The sequence below is a fragment of the Grampus griseus genome (genome assembly GCF_964374135.1).
Source record: "Grampus griseus genome assembly, chromosome: 14".
NCBI lineage: Eukaryota > Metazoa > Chordata > Mammalia > Artiodactyla > Delphinidae > Grampus > Grampus griseus.
This window is the reverse complement of record NC_139008.1, coordinates 17,399,745-17,413,770: the sequence shown is the minus strand read 5'-3', so window position 1 is coordinate 17,413,770 and position 14,026 is coordinate 17,399,745. Positions and strand designations below refer to the sequence as shown.

General features: G+C 52.8%; 1 protein-coding gene across 8 annotated transcripts in view; it reads left to right on the top strand.

Moving 5' to 3' along the window:
- The window catches only part of IL4R (interleukin 4 receptor), a 37,946-nt gene that overhangs the window by 7,463 nt on the left and 16,457 nt on the right, over positions 1–14,026 (top strand). For 2 of the 8 annotated variants that reach the window (XM_082669652.1, XM_082669653.1), the window contains 3 exons: positions 10,883–10,970; positions 11,370–11,544; positions 13,262–13,413. In XM_082669652.1, coding sequence (XP_082525778.1) covers positions 10,901–10,970; positions 11,370–11,544; positions 13,262–13,413 — 397 coding nt within the window. In that variant the 5' untranslated portion in view covers positions 10,883–10,900. Of the gene's footprint in view, positions 1–5,046; positions 5,085–9,003; positions 9,036–10,879; positions 10,971–11,369; positions 11,545–13,261; positions 13,414–14,026 lie in introns of those variants that run through there. The other 6 variants (XM_082669654.1, XM_082669658.1, XM_082669657.1 and 3 more) reach the window with 6 other exon arrangements.

Here is a 14,026-nt window from a genome sequence, read left to right as displayed (position 1 = left end):
TGAGGAGGAAAGCAATGGGGCTTTTGCAAAATTTTGGAACTCCTCACTGACAAATGATACTGCTCGGCCACAGGAGGGCAGGCGGTGATGGCGTGCCTCCAGCCTTGCTCCCTCTCATCACCATAACACCGCATCCCACGGGGACAGAAGGAAGGAACGTTTGGGGGTGCCAGAGCTTAGGGAGCTTAGGGAAGGTGCGGGGGAGGGGTCTCACCTGTTGCTTCTTTCCTCTCATTGGGGGTCTTCTGGTGTCTCAGGACACCCACTCACCCAGGAGGACATTACCTGGTGGTTGTAAGCCACAGAGGGACCACAAATGTGGGGTGTGGTTTTTAAAAATTGAGCATTTAAAAACCAGGGTAATATACATACAAATCTGGGTTTCTAGCTTCTTGTGAAAAATCAAGCACCCTAGTGACCCCTAGGTCTTCATTTACATGGTGCAAAGCAGAGTGGCGGGTGCCTGTTAGGACTGGACCTGTGCTCGCCACCTGCCCCCTCTCTACTCACTGAGGTCATGCATCTGCATTCTCTTAGATATTTGGTTGACGTTGGGGGAGATGACCCTCCGTGGCCGTGAGAGGTGGCTGGGAGCTGGGAACCGCCCCCGGAGAGAGTGAGCGCCCCATTGCTGGAAGCAGGCAACTAGAGGGTTGATGGCCCCGTGGCAAAGGCCTAGGGGAACTTGAAGTGTTAGCTGACTTGGACTCCGGGGTCTTTGGGGATCCACCAGCTCTGAGAACTGGCTGTTCTGAGACCTTCGATGACAAAGCCCAGTAGCCTCGTGCACCCTTTGCTCTATTCCCTTCCCTCTCACCCATCGTATTTTTCTTTTTCTTTTTATTGCAATGTGCATGCAGACAAGTGCCCGACTTCACAAAGTAAACACAAGCGTGTATAACCTGATCAGGAAACAAAGCATGACTCGCCCCCCAGAAGATTCTCTCCCGCCCCACCCTCCCCAGGACACTTTCCTGACCACTAACCCCAAGATTGGTTTGTGTCCTTTTGGACTTCATATAAATGGAATGAGTATCGCCCTTTCAAGCCCAGCTTCCTATACTCAGCTTGTACTCTGAGACCCTTCTGTGCTGTCATGGCAGCTGTCATGTACTCAGGGTCTGTACTTGGCGTTTGGAGACGAGCTTTTGCTGCCTGCTCCATCAGCACTGCCCTAAGCCTCTTCTACCCAGCTATGCCAGCCATGGTCTCTTTGCCTCCCCTCAACCGCCCCAGGAGGCAAGTGGTTCAGCTCTCATTTCACAGATAAGGAGACCGAGGCTCTGAGAGGACCACAGTGTGTCAAGGTCTCCCAGCCAGTCAGTGCAGAGTCCACGCACTTAGGCTCAGAGTTACGCTTCTGCATCTTAGATGCTCTGGGGTCCCTGCCCATGTGGGTGTCCCCACACATCTGTGTGTCCCTGACCGTGCCAAGAATGATAAAGTATGAGACGACAGAAAGAACTCGAGGGACAGCCCCATCCCAACCCCCGCCTGTCTGCAGACAGACCATGAACAGGGAGCTCTTATCTGTGCTGACTGCTTTGTGTTTGCCCAGGGACCAAAGTCCTGGTCCCTGTTGAGACATGCTCCCTGTGAGGACTGGGCAAACAGTGGTCGTGGTGGAGGCCAAGTTCTAGTTCATCACTTCCTGCCTCGTTACCTTGAGACTATTTCTGAATTCCCCTGAGCATCAGTTTCCTCCTCTGTGCAGGTAATGTTTAACCACATCTTCCACACGGGGCTTGCTGGGAGGAGCAAACAGAGAGGTGTATAAAAGGAGTGAATTTACGGCTGCTTCCTCCATGCCAGGTGCTGTACTGTGACTCCAGAACCAAAAGATCTGGGTTCAATTCCCAGGCCCACCTCTTACTAGCTGTGCATCCTTAGGCAGGTTCCTGGACCTCTCTGGGCCTCAGTTTCCCCATGTCTACAAAGGGAATGATAATAATTGCACCTTCCATGTTCCTCAGTTGGGGAAGGGTGGAACCTATGGGCAGAAGGGCCCAGGGCATGGTCTCTAAAGACTCAAGGAATTGGGGGCAATCATGGTGACTTCTGGTGACCTCAGTAAGAAGGCGAACTGGGAGCCGTGACTGTCACTAAGACAGCCAAACTCTAATCAGCATCTTGGGGCCGGGACATCTTGTATCTGTGTATCAGGGCAATGAGCAGTAATCAGGGTAACGCCCCAATTACCAGCTCACTGGAGATCAGCTCCCCCCCCCCCTTGGGGTGGCCAAGATCGGTGTGGTGCCTGCCTTGGGCTCAGAGGAGACTCTGAGCCAGAATTGGTGAGTGTTTATCCAGCAGTAAGAGGCAGAAAATGCCAGCTCTGGGAGCTGTATCCCTGCCTCCAACAGGGATGGCTGGCCAGGCCGCACTGCACACAGCCAGGGGGAGTGTGTGCATTTATTCTTCCATTCAGCAAATATCTATGGACCCCCCACCCCGGCTACTGTGTGCCAGGCGCTGTGCTAGGCTGTAGGGCTATAGCAGTGAACAGGGTGGGCACAGCCTGTAGGAGCTGGTGTTCTCTGGGGGATTTGGACTGTGCACAGGACACATGCGTGTGTGATAGGCAGTGAGGAGTAAGTGCCAGGAAGAGAAATAAAGCAGAAGAAGGGCTTGCAGAGTGAGGGAGGCTGGCCGCTGGTCCTGAGCAGGTGACGTCTGCACTCAGGTCCTCAGGCGCAGCCTCCTCCCTGGGGGCACTGGTACCTTCTGAGGATGGGCGTGGCTTCCAGGATCCTAGATGGAGTCACCCGGCTGCCCCTCCCGTGGACATTTGGACTTAATGTGTCCGCAGCCAACGTGAGCGTCCACATTGCCATAAGGTGGCTGTTAGCACAGGATGCCAGCCTGTCCCGGAGATGGTGCACCACCTTGGGGCTCTGGCCCAGCCGAATCCCACGAAGGAGGTTCACGGTCTCCAGCCCCCTCCCTCCCCTCTCAGACAAGGCTGTGTCTCTCACTCTGCAAGCTCCCGCGAGCTTCAGCCACAGCTGATGACCTGCAAACCGGTCTCTAGCGTGAGCCTTCCTTCTGAGCTCCAGGCCGCTAGGACATACTGCCGCCTGGATGCCTCTTGGGGCCCGTCGCCTACTTGGACTCACCAGGTCCACAGTATGGTGAAGTGCATGGTCTTCCGCAGCAAGACCATGCCTTTCCCGGCACCCGCCACTGTCCATCCGCCCGTGCTCCAGCCCAAGGCCACCTCCCTGCTCCCAGCTCCCAGCCACCGGTCATCACCAAGTTCTGCCACGTCTACCTCCCAAACAGAGCTAGAGCCTGGCTTCTCTTCTGCAGGTCGAGCGGCACCGCCTCTTCTGTCAGCTACTCCTGCACTCGTTCTCCACACGCAGGTCAGAGTGGGCTTTCTGGAAAGCAGCTCCTCTCCTGCCCAATAGCCTTCAGTGGCTCCCTACTGCCCTGAGGAAGGAGTCTGAATCGCTTACCACCCCTGGTAGACAGTGTTGTCTTCCGGCCCTTCTGACTGCACTGCTCTCATCCCCTATGACCCCTACCCCTCACTGCAGCCAAGGGCCTGTCTTGTAGGATGGGAGATGGGCCGCGTCCTCCCTATCTTAGGATCCTTCAGAATCTGTAAAATGGGTTTAATAATTGTACTCATCTCATACGGGGTCTTAAAGCATCCTAGAACAGTACCTGGCATGAAGGAAGCACTGTATAAGTGTAAAAGTCAGAATAAAGTAAAGTACATAAGCTCATTTATCGAGTACCTGCCCTGTGTGGGGCACCGGCGTTCTGCTTCCAGAAGATGGAGCACGTCCCCTGCCCTCACGGAGCCCACCATGCCTTCTGGGGGACATTCTTCCTTCCTCTCCACATGCCGCCGTCCCTCCCCTGGAGGATTCTTGTTCATTTACCTGCCCCCTGGCCCCCCACCAACCCTGTAGGACCAGGTGGCCCTTCCTCGCCCCTCCTCATGTCCTCAACAGCCTCTTGCGTATCTGATGATGCCTGACCTCACGCTGGTCCTTCCCACAGCCCACTCCATCTTGGTGGGTGGCACCCCCATCCTTTCAGTGGCTCCGGCCGAAAGCCTCAGAGTCATTCTTGACCCCTACTTGTCCCCTTTTCTCTGACGCAGCCCCCGAACTCCATTCTGTCAGCAAAGCCTGTTGACTCTACCTTCACAGCAGATCTAGAATTTAACCTCTTCTTACCTCTTCTTCCCTACAACCCTGGTGCACCTGGTACCTGGTGCCTGGGCTAGTCCAGTGGCCTCCTCATGGGTCCCTGCTTCTGCCCTTGACCCCAGAGGCCGGAGGGAGCCTTTGAAGTCTCACCTCTGTGCCCCAAATCCTCCAGTAGCTTCTCTCCTCGCTCAAATATTTGTTAAGGGAAAGAAGGAAAAAAGGCACGACTGAATAAATGAATGGCCTTTTCCACATCTGTAGTAGCTGGCACGCAGTAGGTGCTGAGAAAACACCTGCAGCAAGAATACATGGGGCCCCAGCGAGGGGGTGAGGACCCGAAGCACACAGTAGGCGCGGGGGGAGCCTGGTGGGCTCTTCGGCCGAGGTGTCTGGTTCTTGCTGCTGCCGCCCCTCCCCTCCACTCTCTGGGCTGGGGGTGGGGCAGGCAGGCAGAGCCCAGGCCATTTTGGGGCCCTGGCCGGACTTCCTCACTATCCTGGGTGGGGCTGGTGATGTGGCTTTCGCTTCTGGGAACCCTAGCTGGACGGCAGTTCTGGGAAGGCTGCTGACCCGTGGAGAAGTGTATCCCTACCCCCCCTGCCAGACCAGCTCAGCAGACGCTTCAGGCCAGCGTAAGATTGTGGAGTTTCAGGGGTCAGCGGCTCCAGAGGGAGGTCACCCGCAGCGCCTGCTGCCCCGGGCTTCCTATCCACATGCCTCTTGTCAGAGGACCGGCTGCATCCTGTCTGCTGATCCAGCCTCCCACTCCCTCCACGTCGGTTTGCAGCCAAGAGAGGGGAGAGGACCCGGAGGCCTGCACACCCCACTGGCTTCAGGAAGAGCCCCGCTGGGTCACTTCTGTGCCGCTGCTGGCTTCTGACATTTCAAGACTCGCCACTCATCTCCCCGCAAATAAAAAGAGTGAGTTAAGTGTGTTTCCCGGTCAGCAGGAGTGTTTTCCCACTCTGTCTGCTTCTGCTCTTTTCTTGGTCAGGCTTTCACCCACTCTGCTCCTTCCTCACTCCATGAACTTGGCTTTGTCACTTGCCCTCTGTAGGCCTCAAGTTTCCTCTTTGGCCAATCGGACTAATAATACCACATGCCAGGGCTGCAGGGACGACATTCTGAGAGGCAGTGGTGCGTGGATTCTAGAGTGAGATTGCCTGGGTTCAAATCCTGGCTCTGTGACCACAAACGAGTGCTCTGGCCTCTCCGTGCCTTCATCTCCTCATCATTAAAATGAGGATTTTTTTTTTTTTTTTTTTTTTTTTTTTTGCGGTACGCGGGCCTCTCACTGTTGTGGCCTCTCCCGTTGCAGAGCACAGGCTCCGGACGCGCAGGCCCAGTGGCCATGGCTCACGGGCCCAGCCGCTCCGCGGCATGTGGGGTCTTCCCGGGCCGGGGCACAAACCCGTGTCCCCTGCATCGGCAGGCGGACTCTCAACCACTGCGCCACCAGGGGAGCCCGGATTTTTTTTTTTTTTAATTATTTTTTTATTTTTGGCTGCGTTGGGTCTTCGTTGCTGCGCGCAGGCTTTCTCTAGTTGCGGTGAGTGGGGGCTACTCTTCGTTGCGGTGCGCGGCCTTACCGTTGCGGTGGCTTCTCTTGTTGTGGAGCACGGGCTCTAGAGCGCAGGCTCAGTAGTTGTGGCGCACGGGCCGAGTTGCTCCGCAGCATGTGTGATCTTCCCGGGCCAGGGGCTCGGAACCCGTGTCCCCTGCATTGGCAGGCGGATTCTTAACCACTGTGCCACCAGGCAAGCCCTAAAATGGGGACTTTAATGGCATCTACTTCATAAAGTTGTGAGAACTAAATTGCTTAATATATTATAAGCACTTAGAACCACGCCTGGCACGTAATAAGTACTGTACATGAATGACAGTTATTAGGGGCAAAGGCTTGGTACGTACTCCATGTTTAAAAACAGATTATTGTATTCATTGTTGTTGAATTTTAACCAATCATTGATTTAATAGATGTTTCATGAGCACATACTGTGTACGTGTCAGGCACTGTTTAGGCACAGGGGACAAAGCAATGACCATGGCTATTTCACTTAAAGGAATGTTTGTCATGCTGATTTGTAAGACCACTTTATATGTTAAGGCCCTTCACTTTCTGTAACGTAGATTGCCACTTTCTGCTAATCTTTTGCTTGCTTGCTTTTTTTCTTTACGGTGTGTTTTGATCTGGGGAAGTTCAAAACATTTCTGCAGTCAAATCTTTCTATCTTTGCCATTTACCTACTGAAATAAAATAAACATTCACCTATATAACCTCAGAGATATGATGAGAGATGGTGATAAGTGTATGACAGAAATAAACCGGGTGCCGTGATGAGAAGTAACAGAGGGTGCCCTCGCTGGATGGTGTTTCCGGGTGTAAAGGGTGCGAGGGAGGAAAGGGACAGGGGTGTGTCAGAAGGCCAGTGGGACAGAAGGCTCGTGGGGAAGGGAGCACGAGGGAGGGAATAGGAGGGGATGGTAGTGGGGTCTCCAGGGGCCAGATCATCAGAGGGGCTTGGGTGGTTTGGGTTGGTTTTTTTTTTTTGCATTTTCTTAAACTTCTTATTTTATGGTAATTGTTGTAAGGATTAATCCACGCAGTTGTAAGAAATAATACAGAGAGATCCCCTCTACTCTGTTTCCCCCAAGGGTAACATCTTACAAAACTATAGTTCGGTATCACAGCCAAGGTATCGACATTGATAGAAACCACCGATCTTCCTCAGGTTGCCTCCGTTTTACTGGTACTCGTTTGCGTGTGTGTTTGCGTGTTTGCACACGCACGCACATGTTATTTTTATTCGTTTTGTTAGCTTGCTTCTTATTAATTTAACTGTATCACGTGTACAGTTTTTGTCTCCACCACTGCAGTGAGATACAGAACAGTCCTATCATCGCAAGGATCCCTGTGTTGCCCTTTTATAGCCGCGCCTCCCTCCCACCCTGCTGCCCCCCCCCCACCCGTGCGGGCAACCACGAATCTATTCACCACTTCCATAGTCTGATCATCTCAAGAATGTTACATAAAGGGAATCAAGCGGCATGTAGCCTTTTCGATTGGCTGCTTTCATTCCGGGGCTTGGATTTGATTCTGACTCAGAGATGCTGCTCTTGGATGGGCTGTGGACCCCTGGGGCTCTGTGCTCCCCCCCAACCCCGACCCCGCGGTGAAGACATCTTTCACCAGAGGCCAGAGGCCAGTGAAGTGAACAGACAGATCGTGGCCTGGTTTCCAATTTGAAAATGACTCTGGTTTCATCATGGAGAAGAGACTCGCGTTTGTAGCAACTGCTAACTGCCCCCCACCCTGCCGGCTCCCCCTCGTTTCAGCGTTCTCCCCAGCCCCAGACTGGGTCTTGGAAAAACCTTGCCACGACCCTATTCAAAGACCCTCAAAAACCGCTTATTGCCTGGGGGGCGGGTGGGGCTTTGACCTGGAGTCCTTACTTGGGCTTCAGTAAGCTCAAGGAGCCGTTGTGTCTGAACCGCTAAGACGGAATGCAAAATTGAATGTGTGCACTTTTCTGGAAACAGAGCTTGGAGTTTGCATCAGAGGTTCAGATGGGTCAGGGACCTCCAAAACATAGAGAACTCTGGGGTCTAAACACAGATAGTGGTTAAGAGCCAAGGCTCTGGAGCCCGACTGCCCCCCAGGACTATCACCTCTCTGTAACCTCAGACGAGTCACTTAACTTTCCTGAGCCTTGATTTCCTCCTCTAAAAATGGGAAAAAATACTAGTACTTACTGAAGAGGGCTGTTTTAAATATTGAATTATTGTATGTAAAATGTTTAGAAAGAAACTTGGCATGTTTAAATATTTTGGTAAATATTGTATGCTAGAAGAGCTGGCTGGGGTTTTTTTTGTTTTTGTTTTTGAGGTACGTGGGCCTCTCACTGTTGTGGCCTCTCCCGTTGTGGAGCACAGGCTCCAGATGTGCAGACTCAGCGGCCATGGCTCACGGGCCCAGCCGCTCCGCGGCATGTGGGATGTTCCCGGACCGGGGCACGAACCCGTATCCCCTGCACTGGCAGGCGGACTCTCAACCACTGCGCCACCAGGGAAGGCCTAGAAGAGCTGTTTTGATTATTGAATTAATCGATGTAAAATGTTTAGAAGGAAGCAGGTTGACCAACTCTTCCTGGCCCATTTCATTCCATCTTGTTGGGTTCAGTCTGTGGTTCTAGGAGAAACTGGAGTTGGTATATTGAAAGGTACCTTGGTCTCAGAAGCCAGCAGACCTGGATTCTGACTCTGGCCCTGCCCTCTCGCCAGCTGTGGGACCCGATGGGCAAGTTATTTGATCTCTCTGGCCTCGGTTCCCTTAGGAAGAAAGTGGAAATAACAACCCATCTTGCAGGGTTCTTGGGCAGAGTCAATAAGGTAATAACTCTAGTGCACATGGCAAAAGGTCAAGCACATGTGAGTACTTAATAAGCAGGACTTTGTCTACACAAATGCTTGGTTCAGCATAAGGGAGCTGTTTCCAATAGTCAGGCTCTGCTCAAAAATGACCTAGGGGTGACCACCCCATCCATGGAAAGAGTACAAGCAGAAACTGGATGGCAACATGTCAGAGATGGGATCTCGGCAGGCACCCCTGTTCAGGTTGCCACTTGGGCTGGGCAGGTGACCCCAAGACCCCCCCCCCAACCCCTACATGTCAGGGTGTGGACTTGAAATTATTTCCTTTTGCCATGTGTCTTACACCCTGATCATTTGGTAATTATTCTTTTTAATTCCTTTGCTTCTCTGCACCTTCGTCCTTCGTTCCCTGTGACGTTCAGAGAGGCCTTGTCGCCACCACATCTGTGCCGCGGTTTCTCCTGAGATGCAGAACCTGCCATCCCTGTGAAACCAGTCAGTGTGCGTGTGTGGGTGTGTGTGTGCACATGCACACGTCTGGATGTGCCTTCCAAAACAGATCAAAGATAACACCCTGACCGCTGTAGATGTCATGATTTAATCTACCCTGGGGGGGTTGCTTCACTCCCCCACACCTTTTTAAAGCACTTTACCACGGTAACCTTTCTGCTGTGTGACCTTGGACACGCGTCTTGACCTCTCTGTTTCTCTTTCTTCGAAATTGGGGCTAGAGTGACCCCTTTGACATCTCTGCCACAGGATGCTGTGGATGTCTGTGAACTCACAAGAAGGAAGGTTGCTGGGACTTGGCAGAGGAAACCAGCATCACTGTTTTCCAAACCCCACCCCCACCCCTCCTTCCTTGGTCTTCACTGTGGCTCTGCCAGGAAGGCCAGTTGAGACTTTGAGTGGATACCAAGTCTCCCCCTAGGGAGAGCTTTCCAGCCCCGTGCTGAGCCCATCAGCGGCCCCACATCACGTCCAAAGTGAATTTATTCGACAGGCTTGCCTGAGCGCGTGCTGCGTGCCAGGCGTTGCCGTAGGTACTAGGAGACTGGCCGTGCACAAGACAAGCAAGGCTCTCGGGATGACAGACACACAGCTGAAAGGAGAACATCTCCCATTCTCCTTGCCTTTTGCCCCCAGCGCACTTTTGGAAGAGTCTAGGCCGCTTCCTGCATAGACTGCCCCTCAGTGTAGGCTTGTCTGATGTTTCCATGTGATTTGTACACTGGGGGCAGGGACCCCAGGGAAGTGATACTGTGTTCTTCCAAGGGCATTGTTTTCAGAAAGCTCATGACCTTGGTTTGTCCCATTCCTGGCCATGTCGACACTGACCATTTGGTTAAGGTGGTATCTGCCAGGTTTCTGTATATAAGGTTCTATACAATTACATATATCAAGTATTGTATGTGAATTATGTAAAGTTAATTCATGTGAGTTTGTGGGGAGATACTTGGAGCCTGCTGTGGTGAAATAGAGCTGTCCCTTCCCCCCACTTACTCATCTTTATCGCCGTAGACTCCTGCACCCCTATTTTAACTCTAAGGGTTATGGCTGGTTACTATAATATTCATTGTGAGGTTCTAATTGTGCCCGTTTGGGCCAGTGGGCATCCATCCTAGCTGGCTCCTATGTCTTTTCAAGCGGTCCCCATCATTCGTGGAGTACTTCCTTACTTTCTGGCACAAGAAGAATTCCAGGCTTTTCTTGTACTTTCCCTGCTCCTGGAGTCAGCTGTTTCTCCGAGGAGCCCTGGTTCCTGTCAGTCGAGAATAGTATTTAGACGCCAAGACCTGGGCACTGGGATGGCATGATCATCAGATGCAATGCATGATTCTGGACCAGATCCTGGACTTATAAAGAGCATTGCTGTGGCAATTAGCAAAAGGGAAACAGGGTCTGTGCATTAGCTGGCAGTAATGCATCCGTGTTAATTTCCTGGTTTGGATGGTTGTGTTGTAGCTATGTCGGCGGCTGTCCTTGTTTTTCTTAATAAACACTGGAGTATTAAGGGGCCATTTATTCATTATGAATAGATGGATGAATAAGATGAACAAATGAGAGAGAAGACAGAGACAGAGACTGAGAGAGTATCAGTGAGGACAGGGAGAGGAGAGGCACGGGGGTGAGAGTGAATCCGTGGTATGTTTGAAGAGCAGCAGGAAGTAAAGGTGTGCAGGGGGGCAGGTGCAGGCCTGGCGGAGAGGGAGGCGGGGCCGGGTGGAGGGGGCATGCGGCGTAGGGGGAGGGCTGTATCTGGAGGTGAGCTCTGAAAGCTGGGATCGGCATGATGGGGGCCGTGGGAATCATGAATCAGCGCTAACGGGCTCACTTGCTCCCAGCAGGCGCTGTAGGATCTCCCAATGGGGTGGCTTCCCTCTGGGCTCACGTTTTCGGTGGGCTGTCTGATCCTGGTGTGGGCGGCAGGCTGTGGTAAGTCACCATCTCTCATTCATTCATTCCTTCCTTCATTCAGCAAACCTTTACAGTATTGATTGTTTATGCGCCAGGCTCACGCCGTGGGATAGATGCCTGTGATGGTGAGATAGCTACCCTTAGACTGACATATTTTTCCTTTAATTCGGCCAAGGGCAGGTAGTTGCATTTGCGTACTATAGAGGTGCATTTGGTCTGTCTCCGCTGATGGACCCTGTACCCAAGGGTATTTCTTCAGCTGCAGGCATCACCCCAGTGCCAGCTGGGAAGCTCACAGAGCCCCATTCCTGGCCCCTGCATTGTGAGGACCGTGCCTCGGACAGTGGGTTTGTTGTTTTGTGATGGGCCCCTTGGTCTCTTTGGGCTGGTTTCCAACCCATCCCTCTTGGTCGTCAGGCTCCAGCTGCTCAGAGGTCTCCTGTGTCTCCCCAGGGAGCGTGAGGGTCGTGCAGGGGCCCACCTGCTTCTCCGACTACGTCAACATCTCCACCTGTGAGTGGGAGATGGCCCGGCCCACCAACTGCAAAGCTGAGCTCCGCCTCTTCTACCAGCTGAAATTCTTCTATTTCGAGTAAGCCTGGGCTGAAACCGGGAGTTGGGGAGGGTTTGCCTCGGAATTCGCCTGGCCCACCCGGTACCCCGGAGTGCGTGTGCTCAATGCGGTTCACGGGGGCTTACTGGGCATGGTAGAGGGGAGGTGCCCTGGGGTGCAGCGTGTGTAAGACACAGCGAGTGCGTCACGGTGCTCCAAGCTCAGTGTCACCAAGGCACGTGGCATGTGGATGTGGTGGAATCCTGGACTAGACCAGCAGTTCTCAAGCTTTTTCATCTCAGGACTCTCTTGCGTGCTTAAGGATTAAGGGACTTTCTAGGTGGTCCAGTGGCTAAGAGTCCATACTCCCAGTGCAGGGGGCCCAGGTTCTATCCCTGGTCAGGGAACCAGATCCCACATGCCGCAACTAAGAGTTCGCATGGTGCAACTAAAGATCCTGCATGCTGCAACTAAGACCCGGTGCAACCAAAGAAAGAAAGAGAGAAAGAAGAGAATTAGTGAGGACCCCCAAAGCTTTAGTCTGGGTAGCTCACATCTACCAATATTTCCCCTATTGGAAATTAAAACAGAAATTTTAAATCACAACAGCCCACAAGTTCACATTCAACAGGCTGTTGGAGCAACGGCATCATCACACATCGTGTACCCTCTGGAAAATCCACTGTACACTTGTGAGAGAAGGAGAGTGGAAATGGCAACTAATGTCAGAGTATTACTATGAAACCAGTTTGACCCAGTAGAATCCCAGACCACACTTTGAGAACCTCTGGGCTAGGCCATTGTTTGGGGGTACAGTGTTAGCGGTGGAGTTCACAGCCATGGTTGGTGGACCATGGAACTTGGGATATGTTTTTCCAGGTGGTTCACTGGGATAATCCATGGTACACAGGGGTGACCACTGGTATAGGTGGTGCTCCAGGACATGATCCAGTACACGAGGCACACAGTTATGGAGCACATTGGGATATGCAGCACACCTGATGTGGGCCACACTGACAGAGCTGTTATGCCACGATATACTAAGGTGGACCAGCTGTGCTTCTGTATGGGATACATTGGCCTAGACCAGGGATCTGCAAACTATGGCCCATGGGCCACATCTGGCCTACCACCTGTTTCTGTAAATAAAGTTTTATTGACACACAGCCATGCCCATTTGTTTACGTATTGTCTATGACTGGGGCTTTTTTGTGCTGTATCAGCAGAGTTGTGTAGTTGGAACAGCAAGAGTATGGCCCTCAAAGCCCCAAATATTTACCATCTGGCCCATTACAGAAGACGTTTGCTGACGCCTGGCCTAGTCCATGAGACACGGGGTTGGCTGTTTTGGGTGACACATTAGGATTAGGCTGTGGGGCACAGGGTATGTGCCTGCCAAGCCACAGTCCGCTGTACTGGGCTAAACTGTGCTACCAGAGGGGTGCTGGAACAGACACATGTTGTTACAAATTCTTTCATGCTGTGGGTTCTTCCCTTTTGCTGGCTTTCAGGGTCCAAGGCTGGGGTCAGGGGCGGATAAGAGTCCATGGTGGGTGTGGTGAGGGGCTGTGGCCAGCAGGGAGGCGGTCCCAGGCCCCTGTCCCCATTGCATCCTGGCCACTCTGCTCCCAAGTTCCCAGATCTGGTCCTTGAGGCAGGGTGACCAGGAAGCTGGAAGGGCCTGTGGTTCCTTGAGGTGTATCCTGGGATGCCCGTGGGTCACATGACCAGCCTAATGCAACATCTGTGTCTGCAGAAACCACACGTGTGTCCCCGAGAACAGAGCTGGCGCGGTGTGCGTGTGCCATATGCATATGGATAACGTGGTCAGTGTGGACACCTACCAGCTGGACCTGTGGGCTGGGGAGCAGCTGCTGTGGAAGAGCGCCTTCAAGCCCAGTGAGCATGGTGAGCAGGGCGGGGCAGGGCGGGGCAGCATAGGGCGGGGCTGCAGTTGTTCCCACATCGCCAGGGCACGGAAGGCAGCCTCCATTTGGGGGAGGGGGCCATTCAAGCAGCCTCCAACCCCTGATGGGGTTGTGGCCCCTTTCTGGGCCTCAGTCCTCCCATCTTTGAAATGGGGCTGGGCTCAGCAGTACGTCAGGACCCCTTCGGTTCAGATATTTCAACGCCCTGTGTTTAAGTGCCCAGATCGGGGTGCTGAATGAGGCATATTTGGTGGAAGGCATGTTTGCTGCAGATCAGAAACTGAACCGGGAACCGTCCTTCTGCCCTCTGTCAACTGTTCAGCTGCTGCTTCTTCAGACAGCCTAGACCGTGGGAGGCTGACCTCATCCTGGTACCCAGAGTTCCCGCAGGAATTCCCCAAGAGCTTGCCGGGGTGTAGTGACAGGAGTTTAAAACACTACTTATTGCTGTATGATCTTGGGCAAGTCATGTTACCTCTCTGAGCCTCAGTTTCCAAAAGACAGTTATTATCCCTATTTTGCAATTGAAAAACACCGTACATAGTTCAGAGAAGGCAAGTAACCTGCCCTCAGGTCACACAGCTCCTCAACAG